This window comes from Diceros bicornis, chromosome 7, assembly GCF_020826845.1.
Source record: "Diceros bicornis minor isolate mBicDic1 chromosome 7, mDicBic1.mat.cur, whole genome shotgun sequence".
Lineage (NCBI taxonomy): Eukaryota > Metazoa > Chordata > Mammalia > Perissodactyla > Rhinocerotidae > Diceros > Diceros bicornis.
The window spans coordinates 58,608,169-58,625,955 of record NC_080746.1 but is presented as its reverse complement, the minus strand read 5'-3'; the positions used below and the strand labels follow the sequence as shown (position 1 = coordinate 58,625,955).

General features: G+C 53.6%; 1 protein-coding gene across 6 annotated transcripts in view; it reads right to left on the bottom strand.

Moving 5' to 3' along the window:
• The window catches only part of NUMA1 (nuclear mitotic apparatus protein 1), a 64,647-nt gene that overhangs the window by 2,737 nt on the left and 44,123 nt on the right, over positions 1-17,787 (bottom strand). For 4 of the 6 annotated variants that reach the window (XM_058545677.1, XM_058545679.1, XM_058545678.1 and 1 more), the window contains exons 5-21: positions 17,488-17,570; positions 16,546-16,626; positions 15,148-15,235; positions 13,710-13,830; positions 13,019-13,176; positions 12,609-12,726; positions 12,404-12,521; positions 11,906-12,046; positions 10,912-11,034; positions 7,367-10,756; positions 6,872-6,913; positions 5,278-5,346; positions 3,720-3,830; positions 3,411-3,629; positions 3,133-3,290; positions 1,576-1,822; positions 424-652 (exon numbers count right to left, since the gene is read on the bottom strand). In XM_058545677.1, the coding sequence (XP_058401660.1) occupies positions 424-652; positions 1,576-1,822; positions 3,133-3,290; positions 3,411-3,629; positions 3,720-3,830; positions 5,278-5,346; positions 6,872-6,913; positions 7,367-10,756; positions 10,912-11,034; positions 11,906-12,046; positions 12,404-12,521; positions 12,609-12,726; positions 13,019-13,176; positions 13,710-13,830; positions 15,148-15,235; positions 16,546-16,626; positions 17,488-17,570 (5,496 nt within the window). The remainder of the gene's footprint in view (positions 1-423; positions 653-1,575; positions 1,823-3,132; positions 3,291-3,410; positions 3,630-3,719; positions 3,831-5,277; positions 5,347-6,871; positions 6,914-7,366; positions 10,757-10,911; positions 11,035-11,905; positions 12,047-12,403; positions 12,522-12,608; positions 12,727-13,018; positions 13,177-13,709; positions 13,831-15,147; positions 15,236-16,545; positions 16,627-17,487; positions 17,571-17,787) is intronic. The other 2 variants (XM_058545681.1, XM_058545680.1) reach the window with 2 other exon arrangements.

The window sequence follows — 17,787 nt, the reverse complement described above, 5'->3', positions numbered from 1 at the left end:
CCCTCGATGGATAGGCATGGCCCCTGAGGAGGGGTGGGCGAGGTGCTGGAAGGGAGCCAGGAAGTCAGCCTTGGGTATTTTATTTATTTATTTGTTTGTGAGGAAGACCAGTTCTGAGCTAACATCCATTGCCAATCCTCCTCCTTTTTTTCCCCCAAAGCCCCAGTAGATAGTTGTATGTCATAGTTGCACATCCTTCTAGTTGCTGTATGTGGGACGCGGCCTCAGCATGGCAGGAGAAGCGGTGCGTCGGTGTGCGCCCGGGATCCGAACCTGGGCCGCCAGTAGCGGAGCACGCGCACTTAACCGCTAAGCCACGGGGCCGGCCCCAGCCTTGGGTTTTTAAAAGCTTGTCCCTTCCCTTTGCCAGGATCTGCTTCCAGTCTAATCTTTGGGTGTGGTAAGTCCCCACAGTCCCCTTACCTGGAGGGGCCCCACTGGACACCCCGGCCTGGGAGCGACGAGCAGAACTGCGAGTGGTGGGCCGGTAGCCAGGCAGGCTGAGCAGAGCTGAGTTGCCATCGTCAGGAGAGCCCAGGCGAGCTAGAGACTGGGTAGAGGAGGTGGCTCGTGGGCCAGCCTGGGAAGCAGGGGCAGACTGCGTGCTATAGAAGGATGAGTTGGCGCTGTCTGGATCCTCCACATCTAGCTTCTAGAAGAGAGGAAGAATCTGTTGCAGTGGTGTGGGGCTATAAAGCAGCCTCCTGTTCCTCTCCTTAAAGCGCCTCAGATCCCATGACACATCTGCATGTGTTCCCACACTGCTTTGCAGGGGTCCTTAGCTGCACGTCTGCAAGAAATGGGCCTTGTTGCCAGAATCCTGCACAAGGTGCTGAGGCTCTCAAGACTCTTTTCTATCCATTTTTCCATTGAGTCTACTAACAATGCTTTGAGGGAAAGAAGGCAAAATGTATCAGACCATTTTAGAAGTGAGGTGTGAAGAAATGAAGTGACTGGCCCAAAGGACACACAGCTAGAAGTAGCAGAGCCAGGGCTGGAACCCATGTCTCCTGAGCCAGTCCCGCTCATCCCACAGCCCCCGCTGTCCCTCAGCCCAAGCTTGCCAGGGCCCTGACCATCTTTTAGAACTCCTCCAACTTCTTAGCAGCAGAGGGCACCCTGTACACAGAGGTGCCCCTGCTGCACCAAAGGCATCTCTCTCCTCCCCAACTTCCTTGCGATATGGAAACAAGGACCAGAGCCCCCAACCTGGCAGGCAGCCCACTGGGGCCACCACAACTCATCTCAGCAACCCAAGGGGTGTGCTGGGAGGCACAGGCTGGGCTGCAACTTCTCCATATTCTCTCCCTTCATCCTGCACTGGGTCAGTGCTACACAGGGAGAGCATGCCAGCCCTAGAGTCAGCAGTTAGGCAGCCAATTCTAGCCCTGCCCCTTTCTACAAAAGAGGCCTAAGCAAGTCATGCCCTTCTCAGGATCTCAGCTTTCCCATCTGAAAGATATGAACTGGTCAGCCCTGCCTGCCTCTCAAAGCTGTTCTGAGGATCTGATGGAAAGATGCCCCTGAGAGGAAGTGAGCAATACTGTCCTACAGCCCTACTCCCAGCAGCCTGACCTTGGTCATGGTGATGTTGATGATTTGCGTGGTGCGCCGACGAGCGGAACGGGTCTTCCGGCCTGAGTCCAGGAAGACATCCCCCAGGGAGTCCAGGCTGCTCTCCAGGGGGCCCTGACCCCGAGCAGGGATGGGGGTGAAGTAGAGACTCTCCAGGGATTCTACCTTGGGGGGCAGGCGCTGGGAGATGGGTGAGGCTGGCTCTCCAGGGATGCTGGTGCCATCTGGCTGGGTACGAGGCAGCTTGCTGTAGAAAAGAAACCTGCTGAGGCGCCATTCTTGGGGCTAGAAGGCAGTTTGTCCACCCCTTTGCTCCAAGTGACCCGTTTCTACATTTATTACCAGCAGAGCAGGTCAAGCACCCCTTTCTTTCTTTCATTTTTTCAGAGATACCCGGGAGAGCCCTTGACCTGGGCCCTCCCTTCAATCCACTCTCCATCCCTGGTAAGCCCATCCACTCCCATGGCTCTTATGAACTGTCAATACTGGCAACTCCAGACCTCTGCCTTAGCCCAGACCCTGCTCTCCAGACCCATATATCCACTGCCCCACACAGCTACTCCACAATGAACATGTCCCAGACTAAGCCCATCTAGTCTGTTCTTCCTGTACCTCCTATTTCAGTGAGTGGGAGCAGCCACCACCAGACCCCCAGCTAGGAACATGGACACAACCCTAGTTCTTCCCTCTCCTGCCAACCCCAAATGGCAAGTCTCCTAACGGCTCTCCTAACTGCACCCACTCTACTCTCACATCCTTCCCTGGTCTGCCTCATCACCTCTCACGAAGACTTACAACAGCATCTGAGAGCACCAGAGTGGTGACAAGCAAGGACTTGAGCCATACTGCCCGAGTTCAAGCCCAGCTCTGCCACTGTGGGACCTCGGGCAAGTGACCACCCTTCTATGCCCCAGTCTCATGTTAAAGGAGATAATTATAGGGCTGTTGAAGATAAATAATATTTTTCAAATGTTCATAACACTATCTGACAAGAATAAGTGTTTGTTTAATAAAAACAATAAATATGTTTCCAGTCTCAGCTTCTACACTGGCTCTCAGGATAAGCCATCTAAGATGCAAATCTGACCACATACTCCTCAATTTCAAACCCTTCCAAGGTCTCTCACTGCCTTTAGGATCAGGTCTAAATGCCAGCCTCTTTCAATGGCGAATCCAGCTGGCCCTCTGGGATTAGGGCCCAAGCCCTCCCAACCTCACTTTCCAGCCCAGCCAGGCTCTTTCTCAGGCTTTGCTCTCACCGCTCTTCTCTGTCCACTAGGCATACTCCTATGGCTTCTTTCAAGACTCAGAGCAGGAATGACAGCCTCCGTGACGGCTTTTCTGACCACTTGTTTCTGTTTACTCCCACTGTGCCCTATACAAACATCTGGCATAACACCTGTAATACTTTTTCTTTATTCTTCTCTAAGAATAAGCTTCCAGAGGGCAAAGGGACCACATCTTGTTTATCTCATAGCCCCAGTGCCCAGGGTACAGCCTGATAAACAGTAGGGACTCGATGGACAACAGACTGAAGGAGGCTGGGTGACTCCTGACCTGGTGATAGTGAGTGGGGTCCCCTCCTCGCAGCTCAGATCCAGGCTGTCAATACTCAAGTCCAGCTGAGGCTTAGCCTGGGGCTCCCGGCTCTTTAAGGCGTCAGTCGACAGCTGGAACTTGCCTAGGTCTCGAAGCTGCTGGTCAGCATGGGCAACCTGAGAAGGAGAGGGGCCGGGGAGAGTGAAGAGAAGCCCAAGGCAGGGGTGGCCTAGGAGAGGAGGGCACGGGAGTCCAATATGACAGGGGTGAGGGAGTCTGTCCAGCCTGATACTTACCTGTGCTTCCAGGCTGCGCACCTGGGCAGTAAGGTGGCGGCAGGTCTGTTCAGCCTCCTTGGTCTTCAGCCCGGCTTGCTGCAGCTCACGGCTCAACCGTTCGGCTTCAGCCCGCAGCTCCTTGTTTTCCTTCTGCAGCTGCTCCAGGCCCCGCAGCTGCTCCTGAAGCTCTTGGTTCTGCTGCTTCTTGGCATCATAATGGGTCTTGGCTTTCTCCATCTGTGTGCACAGACGGGGTGGGTGGGGAGGGTGGGACAGGAGCAGGAGGGCAGGAGGGAGGGCAGAGTGGACCAGCACTAGACTCCTCACCTGCAGCTTGTAGTGCTCAGCTGCCTGCTCCTTCTGGCTCAACTGAGCCTGCAGCTCATTCAGCTGGGCCTGGAGGCGTTGGGCCTCTTGCTGGCTCTCACCTCCCTGGGCCTGGAAAGCATGAGAAAGGCTGATCAAGGTGGCTGGTCTGGCTGCTCCACTGACTTGCCCTAGCCTCTTGGGCTCCATGGGTGTTTTCAGATTCCTGCATATTCTCTCAGAACACACAAGAAATCCTTTTACTCCCCTCCCAGCTCCAGCCTACTCAAACACCATACACACTTGAAGGTCCACATTCTGCAGGAGCTTTCCCGGAGCAGCTAATGCTGTTTCTGACAGTTCTGACAGTCCCATCTTTGCCTTCTTTGAGACTGGGCACAAACTGTCTCATTCTCTCTCCACGATACACAGTCATTCTCCCCTGGAGGAAGGGAACTGATCCTCAGGAACCCTGTGTAGAGCATGGAGCTAGGCACTTGGCATTTGAGATCTCTGAGGACATGTGAACTCATTTCTCCTCAAAACCACTTTGGGAAGTAACTTTATCTCCCTCTCAGAGATGAAGAAACTGAGCTCAGAGATTTAAGCAAACTGACTAGGGTCATAGTGACTAAATAGCAGAGTAAAATTTGAACCTTGGTCCACCTGACTCCAAAGCCTGTGTGGGTTCATTTATGATGCTGGCACTGCTGCCTATCCAGACCACAGACTCCTTGGAAGCAGGGCCTGTGTCAGATTCTCTGTCCACCTGCAATGCCAGCAAGTGCTTAGTTTATAGTAGACACTGGACAGGACCATCTGGCCTTACCTCTCCTACATCTCCTAGCACCGGGAAGGCCCCCAAAAGGAGCGGAATAACTATCTGTTTATCACAAAATCATGACATGGTATGGAGCACATGGAAGTGAGCTGGGGAAACGAAGCTCTGCACTCCCACTAACTCCTGTGACCCACCAGGGCTTTAGCAAGCTCCAGGGCCACTGTCACCCAATTCCGTTGCCCCTAACTAAAAGCTGTGAAGCCTAGAACTGCAAAAAAGCAAATATTAAATCCAAGGTGACACTGTTGAAAGCATTAAGAATATTACGTTGCATTTTAATATTAAATATCATTGCCATTCTCCCTCCTTGAGGCCAGACTGTCTAGACCAGCACTATCCAATAAAACTATCTGCAATGATGGAAATATTCTGTATCTGCCCTGTCCAATATGGTAGCCACTAGCTACACACAGCTATTGAGCAGGGGAAATGTGGCTAGTGCGACTAAGGAACTGAAGTTTTTATTTAATTTAAATTTAAATAACCACACGTAGCTAGGGGCTACTGTAGTGGACAGCAAAGGTCTGAGGATGGGAGCCACTCCAGTCTTCCCTCGAGAGCTCCCAGAAGCCACGTACATGCAGGGACTCCTGAGCCACAGGCAGGTCTCTTAAGCCCCCAGGGTGCCCCTTGTCTGCCCGCACACCCATCACAGCCCAAGGGCTTAGAGAGCACCTTCCCATCCCCATCCTCACTCTGAGGCAGGCAGAGGTCAGGCCCATCCCCAAGCCATCCCACCTTCAGTTTCTGCTGCTGCGCCTTGCTGGCTTGGTCATGGTCAGCTAACGTCTTACTCAGTTCTTCCACCTGGGGCAGGGGAAGGAAGAGGAGAAGAGAAGACTCAGGAGGCCTTCCCCGGGATGTCCAGATAAATTATGGGGTTTCCCCAGACCAGTCCCCAGTGTTCCTAGAAGAAACTCAGGTCCTTTCTCGGGCCTCGAATTAGGGAACAGCCTGCTGCTGCCTAGGCTGGTTGGCAGGACCAGAGTGAGGTGACCCAACACAGGTGCTGCCAGAGCCACCTGTCCATGCTCGCCTCCACCCCCAGTCTGCAGAAACAGAGGCCTGCCCAATCCCTGCAGCTGCCAGATTCAGCAGAATCCACTCTGGGGAGTTGACACCTCACCACCACCCTACTGCTGCCGCCATTCCCAGCCCCAGCCTTTCTAGGTTGGGGAGAGGAACAGGGGACCTAGTCTGTAACTCAAGCAGACATACTCAATGAACACCCATCCCTCCTCCTCCCAGAAACTGCCAAAGCAAAAGCTCACAGATGCTCAGACCTCTTCCCAATATCCACAGGCCATGAGGGCTGGTGCTAGCAGTGTGGCTGCTGTGGTTAGCATGGGGAATGAGACGGCTGGAAGACAACAGCAGGGGCAGCAAAGGTACTCCGAGCCCACTCTACTCCCACAAAGAAGAGCAAAGGGAGGGAGGGGACAGGAGGGAGAACAGCCACAGCACTCCTGGCTCCTCCAGGCATTCCAGGAGCTCAAGCATGATCAGCAAAGGCGAGAGGCAAGGGCTCCATTGCTAACTGTTTGCTATTCATTTTGATTGTCCCCAGCATCTCAGGCTCCTTGGTGATGGGAGGAGAGGAAGGCCCGATTCCTCAGCAGGCCTGAGGTGACTGACAGGGTAGGAGGGATGGTGGAGCAAGGGTGCTCCCACTAAATACCAGCTCAATAGCCTTGACATCTAGAGCAGCACAGAGATCCTTGTGAGAGCGAGGCAGCCAGACCATGCCACCTCCTCTGGTGGAGGCCCCTCCTGCTCCCCTCAACCTTAGCCTCCCTGCTCCCAGACATCTTGATACCATGCTTGGGGTTAAAGCCACAGAGGGTGACGGTCAGAGGTCCTAAGCTCACAACCCTCCCTAACCTGTGAGGGCTACCTTGCACATCACCTTTATGGCTTCTGTGGGAAAGAAGGAAGCTGTGTTAAACAAGGCCTACAGTCATTCTGCTGTTCCTCTCAGTTAAATACCCAAACTTGGAAAAGGACTTGGAGATTTGGGAATCCTAAGGATTGTCTGTCACTGGTTCAGATATGGGAAAGATAAAGCCTACCCTACCCCTTGTCCCTGACAGGCAGATGTGAGCAAGTGCAGAAGGATGGAGAGGCCGACCTGGGATGGGTGGGATGAGGCCTGAGAGAGGGCCCAGCACACCGCACTCCTGGGCAGCCTGGGCCTGGATTCCATGACTTGACCCTGCCCCCTTCACAAACAGTTCACAACGGGAGCTGGCGGAGGCAAGCTGCAGCTGGGGTCATGCACCGAGACTGGTCACCGCTTAAGCAGCCAGCATTTATCAAGGACCCCAGGCATTACCTGCTTAGTTTGCTCTCTCTGAAATACCTCTAGCTGCTCCACCTGTGCATGGGGGAGGAGCAATGGAGACAGTGAGATGAGGGCCAAAGAGGCACTGGCCCTGCTGCCAGGCCGACCTCGCTGAGGCTCTGATACTTTCCCCCAAGGAACTAGACTTCCAGTAATCAAAATAATGCCAGTTTGGCTCATTCTAGTCCCCAGTGGCTTAGGGCCTGCACTACAGGTGTGCCTCCAGAAGGGGCTGACGGCCTTCACAGCTTGTCTCTCCAGGGACAAACCCTTGAGGGAAGGAGAGGCTATTGTTATTTTCTTTAGGATAATAGGGGGCAACAGACTTGAACTCTACCAGCCACCTCTCCTCGTCTGCCACCCAGTGAGTGAGAGGAGACAAGACAGTGCAATAATGTGGGAGCCGGAGGCCCTGGAATACAGAAGAAACAACGTGCCCTCTCTCAGGTCTGATCTTTGGGGGCGTGGTTGAGCCAGGCACCTCACCTGGGCAGTTAGTTTCTGTCTCTCCTCCTGGAACCGCTGCCTCTCCTCCAGGACCTTCACCTTGGCACCCTCGTACTTGGCAGTCACCACCTCCAGCTCCCGGGCAGTGCTCTGTGCTTCCCGCTGCATCTCAGCCAGACGGGTCTCAGCATCAGCACGCACAGCTGCCAGCTCTTGGCCATACTTCTCCCGGGCCTGGTCCAGCTCCACTTCCAGAAACTGCCGGCCGAGGCTGGCCCTCTCACCCAGCCCCCGGTTCTCCTCTGCCAGCAGGCCATGAGCCTTCTTCAGCATGCTCAGCTGCTCCGCGTAGCTGGCCTTCTCTGCCCGCAGCTGCTGGGCTGCTCGCTCTTGCTCTGCTACCTTCTGCCGCAGGGGCACCAGCTCCCCCAGCTCCCGCTGGGCCCGCATCAGCTCTGCCCTCAGCCCACCAGCTGCCTGCTTGCTTTGCTCCAGCTCCTCACGATGGCGTTTCTCAGCAGCTGCCTGCTCGGCCTGCAGCTGCTGGCACAGGTGCTTAGCAGGCAGCAACTCGCTCACCAGGGCCTGTGTGCTGGTGTGCTCGAGCTGCAGGGCAGAGAGGGCCTGCTCCTTCTGGAAGAACTTCTCCTGCCATGCCTTTAATTCGTGGCCCAGCTCCTCCGCTCGCTCTGCCTGCGAGGCCAGCTCCTGCCGCAGGCTCTCTGAAGCCACCCGCTGTTTCTCCGCCTCTTCCCGGAGGGTCTGGACCTCCTCCCGCAGAGCGGAACTGCGTTCCGCAGCTCTGGCGCTGTTGCTGGCTGTCTCTGCCTGGAGCAGGCGCAGCCTCTCTTCCAGCTTCTGGCTCTTCTCTGACTCAGCTATAACCAGCCGCTTCAACTCCTTGCTCTCACCCTCCTTCTCTAGGACCTGGCGGTTCAGGATGGACACCTCCTCCTCCAAGCTACTGATGAGGCTGTTTTTTCGCTCAGCCTCCTGCTGGCTGCGAGCCACCTGGGCCTTCCACTCATCCTCAGCCTTGCTATGATCTTGGGCCTTGGTGCGGAGGGTGGCCAGCTCCCTTTGGGATGAAGCTAAGGTGTCCTGAAGGTGCCCCAGCTCCTGGGCCTTCTCCTCTAACTGGCCCCGCAAAGTCTCCAAAGCACTGGCCTGCTCGGCGCGCTCAGACTCTAGGCTGCGCTCCAGACTGTAGGCCTTCTCCTGATGCTCCTGGCACTGCTGCTCCAGCTTGCTAACCTCTGCCCGCAGAGCTTCCAGCTCAGGGCCTTTTCGCTCGGTCTTTCCAGTAGCCTCAGACTGCACTCTTGACCCAGAAGCGTCTTCTCCACTGGTCGTCCCTAGAGACTGCTGGCACTCCTCCTCTTTCTTGGCCAGCTGTTTCTTCAGTTGCTCCACGGTTTGCTGAAGCTCCCCCAGCTCTGTTCTCTGGGCTGCCTCCTGCCCACGAAGCTTGGCCAACTCCTGGTCTCTCCCTTCCTTTTCCATCAGGGCATGGGCTAGTGCCTCTTGCAGGCTAGCAAATTCCACACGCTGCTCATTGAGGGCATTCTGTAGCCGCATCTCAAGCTCTGCCTTGGCGGCCTTCTCCAGGGCAAGATCAGCTTGGGCCCGGCCCCGCTCCTGGGTCAGCCGCGCCACCTCCCTCTCCTGCTGCCCTCGCTCCTCCTGCTGCTGTCCCTGGCTCTCCATCAGCGCAGCCCGCAGCCGCTCCAGCTCACTGCCCATTTGCTCTGCCTCACGCTCCATGGCCTGCAGTGCGGCCTGCGTGCTGCAGAATGGGCGTCCCTGCTGCTCTTCCAGCCACTTGGACTCTCTGTCTCCTGCCCTCGGGGGCTCCTTGAGTAGCTCACGGGAGGCTGTTTCCTGCTGCTCACCTGCCTTGCGCACTAAGGCCTCCAGGCGGGCCACCTCCTTGCTGGTAGCAGCCATCTTCTCCTGCAGAGCGGAGAGGTCATCTGCAAGCTTCTGGGCCCTGACCTCCTTCTCCTGGACCTGCTGAAGGGCTCTGGCTAGGCTGGCATGGAGCTGAGCTAGCTCACTCTGCTGCCGGCCTATCTGGAGCTCGCTGTGGGCCTCTATCCCTGCCACCTTATCCTTTGCCTCCTGCAGCTCTTGGCGGGCCTTCTCACATTCCTCCTTCAGGGTCATCAGCTGTTCCTGGAACATGGCACCATACTGTGCCTCCTCTTGCTGGCTATCCTCATACCGCTCACGCCAGGTGGCCACCTCCTTGGCAAGCTGCTCACACTCATTCTCAGCCTCGCGCTGGGAGGCCATGGCCTCTGCCAGCTCCCGCCGCAGGGCTTCCATCTCAGCCCGATGGGCCTCCCCAAGCTGCTGTAATCGGGCCTCCAGCCCCTTGCGCCCAGCCTTCTCTTCTTCCAGCTCCTTCCGTTCCCGCTTATGCTGCTCCACCAGGCTCTGGATCTCTGCCTCCAGCTTGGAGATACAACGTTGCTGCTCTTTCAGGGTTTCTGCAGCCCTATGCTTCTCCTCTTCAAGGCTGCCCTTGGTGACCTTCAAGGACTCCTCAAGGGCCCGGACCTGCTCCTGGAGCTGGCCCTTCTCCTTGGCTACCCTTTCTCTCTCGGTTGCTTTTTGCTGCTCAGACCTCAGCTGGGCCTTTAGCTCTGCCACCTGGGCCTGGGTTTCACACTGCTCCTGGCGGGCGGCCTCAACATGGGCATGGAGTTCCTCAACCTTCTGGCTCAGCTCTGCCTTCTCCCGCTGGGCCTGTGTCACTGAGGTCTGGGCACTGTCCCGGGCTTCACTGGCAGCCTGAAGTTGCTGCTGCAGGACCTCTAGCCTGGTAGCCTTCTCTTTTTCCAATGCCTCCAGCTGCTGGAGAGCTGAATCCCTCTCCCTTAGGAAGGCCTCCCGCTCCTCAGCAGTAGTGGCCAGTTGCTGGCCATAGTCGCGCCTGGTTGCCTCCCACTCCTTGCTGGCTTCCTCCAATTGCTTCTCCTTCTGCTTTAGGCTGCTGCTCAGCTCTTCCACCTGGTGGCGAAGGTCCTGGGAGGCCTGTTCTTGCTGCTGGAGGGTCTGTGCTAGCTGGGCCTGCTCCTTTTTGGCCTGCTGCTTCAGGTCGGCCAGTTCTTGATCCTGCTGCTGGAGCGTGGAATTGAGGGTGGTGAGCTCAGAGGTCAATGTGGCCACCTGGGCAGACAACTGAGCCCCCCGAGCCTGGGAGACCTGCTCCAGTTCTTCCTTGGCCTGGCTGAGGTTGGACAGGGAGCCCTGTAGCTCGGCAATCAGGCCAGCTAGGTGCTGCTTTTCTTCTTCAAAGTGGCCCCGCTCAGCGAGCAGCTTGGCTTCCCGCTGGCCCCGCTCGGTCTCCAGCGCCTCTACCCTGGCTTGGAGCTGGGTGTTGTCTGCAGCAAGAGTGGCTGCTTCCTGCTTCAGAGTTTCCAGCTGGTGAGACAAAGAGACAAGTGGGGATCAGCATGACTCCTCAGTCACCACAGCCCTTCTGGGAACTGAAGATTGCCAGGGACCTGAACATGCTGAACACGGGTCCATACCAACCCCAGCACATGGGTCTCACCGCTGCTCCTGTGCATTCCTACCTGCAAGACATCACCCAGCACCTCGCCCTTCTCCCCAGGTGGGTTCTCCCGCAGCCGGGCCAAATGTTCTTCCAGCTGTGAAAGCTTTCCCTGAAGGATTTCATTCTTCTCTTCAAGGCATTTCTGGGAGTAAACAAGAGCCCCGTGTGAACAGAGGTGGAACAGGCACTGGATTACCACATGAGCCCACGTGAACATCAACAAAATATAGGACCCTATCATCTTATTACCAAGATCTCCTTTTGCCCTGACCTAGGGAAAAATTCTCAGAAACCATGGACCCAGGCCCACGAGGGACCTGACTTTCTAGTGCTAGGTCCAGGGCTAAACTAAGTCATGTGACCTGCTAATTTCTTCTCCCAGGTCGCTCCCTGTCTGGGCATCAACAGCAGCAGTCGCCACAGCCCTCCCTGGTCCTCCTCTCCATTCCCCGCTCTGAAAGTTCACTAAGCACGAGCCAGGCACTGTGCTGCGTGCCTCTCTGAATTTCTAATGCCATTAGTAAGTGGCAGAGTTGAGTTTTTAATAATAGCAACTAATTCACTGAGAGGGTACTCTGCACCACGCAATGTGTTAAGCGTTTTATATGCATTTTACAATGGCTGATGAGGCTGCTACTTGTTCTTTTTCTCACTTACTAACCCTGTAACTCTGGGGCAAGGCACTTAACACCTGAGCTTCAGATTCTTGTTCTGTAAAAGAGAGATAGTAATAGCTACCTCCCAGATCTGTTGGCTGTTCTCATTTTAGGGAAAGGATGCTTAGAGAGAAAGAGGTCAAGCAACTTGCCCAAGATCTACACCTTGTAAACAGCAGACATGATTCAAAGGAGTATTGGACATAAGCCCACAATCTTTCCATTCCAGGGCACTATTAAACCTAATGAGAAGTCAGCTTAATTCCCAAAGGCCCCAAAGAATAGAGTGGTAAATGGAATTCAGCTTTCAACACGTGGTCAAGATTGTGGCCCTGACTCCCCAAAGCAGAGGGTTACCTTGTCCTGCAGGGCTGTGCTGAGCTCCTTCTCGAGATGGGCCTGCTTCTCCACCCACTCCCGAGTGGCCCTGCTGTGCTCCTCTGTCACTTCGTTGAGGGCACCCTGTAGTTGCTGCAGGTGACTGGCAAACTCCCGCAGCTGAGACAGACAAATGGGGATCCCCATCAGCAAGGGTCAGAACTGCAACACCACTGTTCTCTGCTCCCTGAACTGCAGGGCTGGATGCCTCTGATCATCCTTCCAACCCTCCTCAAACCAAGCACCACTAATCACATCTTGAATTTAGGACTATAACTCAAAATTTAGGGCCACAACCCAGTCCCTGGCAGCAGTTCATTACAGGATGAGGAAAGGGGCAAAGTGTGCGGGTCTCTGGAGAGACTGACACATAGGACAGGTGCCAGGACATTCTCCTTAACCCTCGCTTGGGGAATCTTCTAGACCAACCCAGCCCCAAGGAGCCTCCACGCAGGGACCAGACCCCTCAACACTCACCTTAAAAGAAAGGTCCCCATTCTCCTCAGAAAGCTGGTTAATTTTGCGATCCATCTGGCTTTTCTCTGTCTTCAGGTCCTGGCACTGCTTCAGAGTTTCATGGAGCCGCATGGTGAGGCTGCGAGGGAGGGGAGCAGTGAGAAGAGAGTGTACCTCCCTACCCTCCATGACAGAGAGCCAGGAAGGAAGGCGGGGAGAACCATACCTCTCATTCTTCTCTCGCAGCTCCTCAAGCTCCCTGGGCTCCAGTGGGCTGGCCGCCTGCTTCTCGTTCAGCAGAGCCAGGCGGTCAATGCGCTGCTGCATCACAGCTATCTGTGCATCTGCCCCGGAGCAGGGGGAGAGGGGAGAAGAGTCAGCACAGAACTAAGGAGAGGAGGGAGAAGGAAGAGGAGGCATCCAATCTAAGGGAAAGGGAGGATGGTGGTAAGGACAGAACCAGCTTCCAGGAGGTAAGCCTGACAGGCCCAGGGCTGAGCTCTAAGCTCCCAGGCCAGCAGAGAGGACAACAGGGGAGGCAGAGGGGCCATTCCTCAGACAAGCCCAGCGCTTCCCTGGATGAAAATCCCAAATGCTGCTCATTCACACACATCTGCCAGTGTGCCAGGCACCCACCCTTCTCAGTCAGGAGCTTGCGGTTCTCAGCCAACTCCAGCTCCAGCTCATCTCTATTATTTCTCTCATCTGCAAGCTGCTTCTTCAGCCGTCTCATCTGGAATTGTGGGGTCTGCAGGATGTCACCCATAGGGGAGGCTGGAGAACCTGAGAGGAAGCTGAGGAAAGAGATGGCTCAGATGCCATGGTCAGAGCCTGAGATGTGAGGGCTGAAGCGACCAGCAATAGGCAGGGATGGGGGAGCAGGGTTCTGTGGATGTGAGCACTGGCTGGGAGGCCCAAACACCTGATTTCTGTTTGCAGTGCTACCTCATGCCTCATGAAATGACCTTGAGAAAACTTTTCCTTTCTCCAAGTCTTAATTTCTTTGTCCAAAAAAAAGGGGGGAGGGGATGCATTCTGCTTGCTTCTGCAGAGCTGCACTGAGAGAAAAGACTTTAGCGTAATCTCCAAGGAAGAAAAGAATTCCATAAATAGGGAATAGCCTTTGAGAGAGGCCTTCTGCCCAAGACAGATCCCAGCCAATTCCCTCAATTAGTACTGGGGCAAATGAGGACATCCTAGACCTACAGAATATTCCAAGCATCCTCTAATGATGTAAGGGGCTGCTCCACAGCTTAGCCTCTAGGATACAGGGATTGGAGGATTGGATGTTGAGGCCCTGTCCCAAGAGAAGAGGCCCAGCACATACTTGTTCCCACTGGAAGAGGCAACCTTCTGGAGCTCTAGGAAGCGAACCTCCCTCTTAGCCTGGTGGCTGGGTGGGGAGAGCTCTTCAGAGATGGTGCTGGAACAGGTGGAAGGGACAGGAGCTGAGGGGAAGGAGCAGAAAAACAAACCACAGAAAGGTTAGTGAGAGAGTGAACAGATTTGCATCTTTATGCAATTTGAGAACTCACCTTAGTGGGAGTGAATCCACAGACACTTATATGTATGCCACAGAGGGAGGCCACTGGGCAGAATCTGAAACCTAGTGTCTGGTTATCCACAGGTCAGTGTCCCTAAGCCAAATCAAGCAAAGGGCTTCCATTTCCACAGATCATCAGCACTCAAGGAGAGAGCACAGTGCAGTGAGGGTATCCACCACACTCAGAACCTGAACCAAGCACTGATGCTTTTCCCTCAAGCCAACACTGCAGAGGCAGACTGGGAGCCCTGAGCAGGATCTCCCCTCAGCCCCAACAACCTCTCACGTCAGAGCCACTGGCCTCTTTTCTGAACTCCTCCATTCTAAAATCTTGCACTGCCAACACGACCTCCTTCTCAAAACCTTCTCTTCCCTTGACTCCCAGGACCACTTTTGCCTGGTTCTCCTACCTCTAAGTGACTCCCACTCTGAGTCTCCCTCATCTGCTCCTCCCTCCTCCACCCACCCGCTAAGCCCCCAAAGTTCCGATGGGGCCTCCGTGGGCCAGTGCCCACGGCTTCAATGGCCATCCATACACTGACTTGAAAACCCATTACCTGGCCCAGAGCCCTATCTTGCATTCTAGACTCACATTTCCAACATCTCCGTCTGACGGGCTAATGAGGAACCTAAATATGAGGAACATCAAATTCAGTGGGTGGAAGAGAATTTGCCTAGACCCACGTCTCACGTCCTATCATCATTAGATGGCCTCTTCATCAGAAGACAGGCAGAGCTATCACTCTTTCTATTGTACTTCCAACAAGACAACTGGTAGATTCAGTACCTCTCTGTTCTAGCACTTATTCCTATCATGCTTGCTGATTTATGTATCTGCCTCCTCTCCTAGAACACAAGCTTCATGTGGGGAAAAACCATTTTTTTAAGACTGTGTACTCCCAGCTTCTAAGCCTAGGGTAATGATTGTTTAAAAAATAAAAAATAAAAAAGGTATCTGTGGGGGGTGATCAAAGAGAACCTAACAGCAGACACAACCACAAATAAATGTCCTGCCTAGTTGCTGCCAGGAGCAAGGAGGAGCTCCGTAGGAACTAGGATGACAGCAACAGGGGCCAAAAGTCAACCTACTCCATTATACACACTTTTCCTGAGCACCAACTCTATGCCTTGTGTGGGGCCAGGAGCAAACCCCCACTGCACTTCTTGACAACTCAAGATCCTAGCAGTCTCCAGCTCTGAGAGGAGAGTGGGCCCTACTTACCTTTCTCTAAGAAGTTCTCTAGGTCTTCATTCAGGTTTAGCCCATCCTCATGGTCCAGCACAAATTTGAGAATGATGGCTAACTCAGCCTGGGCCAGAGAGAGAGAAAGAGCATCACTTAGGTGTTAAGAAGGCCTAAATGGATGGAGGGCGCCACCCTGGCAGTGCCAGTCCCAGGAGCCTGCTGGAGCCCATTCTTCTTCTCAGAGCCAGAAGCTCCATGGTCCAGCTGAGCACATTCTACTAGAGATGTGTTTACCCCACTTGCTCCTACCCTCTCTCCTCCCCTAAAGATGCACCTGGGGTCAGACAGAGTTCCTGACTTCACTCCTGGCCACAAAAGAGAGTGGGTAAGGAAAGTAATGCAGTCAGAAAGCTTTATACATAACTATGTTGCCCACTTCCACCTGATCCTCATTGTTGTTCTCTGAGTGAGAACACCTCTGGGGCTCATCTGAAGCTTATCTACCATCTCAGCTGTAAAACAGTTCCTTTTTTGTCTGAATTCCAAAGCTACAGAGTTGATCTGGTTTTCCTGGCCAGTTCTGCTGTAGTTTCTTATTTCTTTAGAATTTTTGTTTCCATAAGGCCTATGACCAGCTTAGAGCAGAGAAAAGGGTGAAGGGAGGAAGAAGCCACACATGCCACTACAACCCCAGCCCCAGAGAGGAGCCATGAGCTCAGTGATTACAAAATGGGATGATTCAACATTTCTACCATTACATGAAAGGCTACAGCTCTCTGGACACTGCCGCACCAGTCACCTACATTACCCACTCTGGCATCCCAGCTGCTTCTGCTCTGGGAAATAAAGGACAGCTGTTCATGCAGGAAGCAAGGCCAACATCAGGACCCATATGGCAGGTAGTTCCTGGAAACCAGGTCAGTTCCCTCTATAATGAAGCAGATGCACCAACTCCTCTTCGCTTAGGGACCACGAAGAGGGGAGAGGAGGTAACCACTCTGAGCTAGACTGTCATGGTGGACACAGACATTCTCTCACTAATCCTTCCTACTAGAGGAAAGGAGGAATAAATGGAATGGCAGTCTGCATAAAAAATACACACACACACACGTATATGAAGAGAGAACAATTTGTATGTATTATCCAAACACAGTACAGTTACAGGTATAGTTAAATATATACACATGAAAAAGGACTTGGAAGTGTATATTCTTTAAAAGTTAGCAGTAATCTCTGGGAATGAAATTGTTGACAACTGTTATTTCTTTCTTTATGCTTTTCAACATTTTCCAGGTTTTCAATAATGAATGGCTCTAACTACTATAACATAACTTTTTAAAAGAACAATATATGCTGTTTAAAGAAAAACAAATGGGGGTGGGGGGTAAAGCACAGGCTAGGCCTCCTAGGTGGCGTGGAGGCAAAAGGGCTTACCTGAATCTTATATTCAAATTGTTCCCAGTCCCTGGGACTTCTGGAGCTCATGGTGGAGTGGTATAAAAGCAGCATGGTCATCTAGAAGCCAAACATGAGGCAGTCACTAGTGGAGCTGTCTCTCTTCTCAGTGCCCTACCCCTGGGCTGTTCTAGGACTTTGAGCTATTCTGGAAACTCTTCTAAAACTCCTAGAACTCAGCAGCTCCAGGTCACTGCCCTTAACTGCACCAGGAAACATTTGATTAAGAACTCAATGCCCACTGTGCAAAAAGCCAGGTGTTGGGATCCCTGCATAGCTAAATTCCTGGACTCATGAAACCCTGGGTATAAAACTTAAGGCACCCTAGGGGCGGGCCTGGTGGTGTAGTGGTTAAGTTCGCACATTGCGCCTTGGCGGCCTGGGGTTCGCAGGTTCAGATCCTAGGCGTGGACCGACACATTGCTTGTCAAGCCATGCTGTGGCGTCCCATATAAAGTAGAAGATGGGCACGGATGTTAGCCCAGGGCCAATCTTCCTCAGCAAAAAGAGGAGGATTGGCATCCGATGTTACCTCAGGGCTAATCTTCCTCACCAAAAAAAAAATAAATAAATAATTAAGGCACCCTCTATAGGCCAGCACCCAGAAACAGAAGAAGGAATGAAGTAGACTGAGCTAAAAAGAAAAATATGACAACAGCTGGGTGAGGCCTGATTCCTGCCAGGTCTCCATCGAGGCCCACAGGAATGGTCTAGTAAACCTCTTTGTCATTAGGTATGGACTCCTAGAATCCTTGTGCTAAATTAGCCTCTGCCTCAGCCAGATGGTTGCCTGGACTACCTCCAACCTCCATGAGCCCCAAGAAATAAAGCATCCACCACATCCTCTGGGTTAAGAGAAGGCCCTGCGGGTCCTTCCAGTGCCACCCTTCCAACCCCACCAGACCGGGATTCCACAAGTACCTTGGCCAGTTCCAGCTCTGACCCCTCTAACACCTTCTGCACTGACACAAGGCATTCTGGAGAAGAGGGATGTTTTCGGTTTTCTGTAAAAACAACAATGTAGAAAACAGAGTGAACTTCCTGGGGACCATCCCTGAGATCATCAGGATACCTCAGAGTCAAAGGAGCAGAACTGCTGTCTCTGGTGGTGCTAGGAGATGTAGGGCTCCTCACTCCTATGTCCTCTCTCCCCCAACATACATGTTTCCATCTGAAGTTGGTTCTACCCTGGGTCAGTCCAAGGGCCAAAGGGATAGTTCA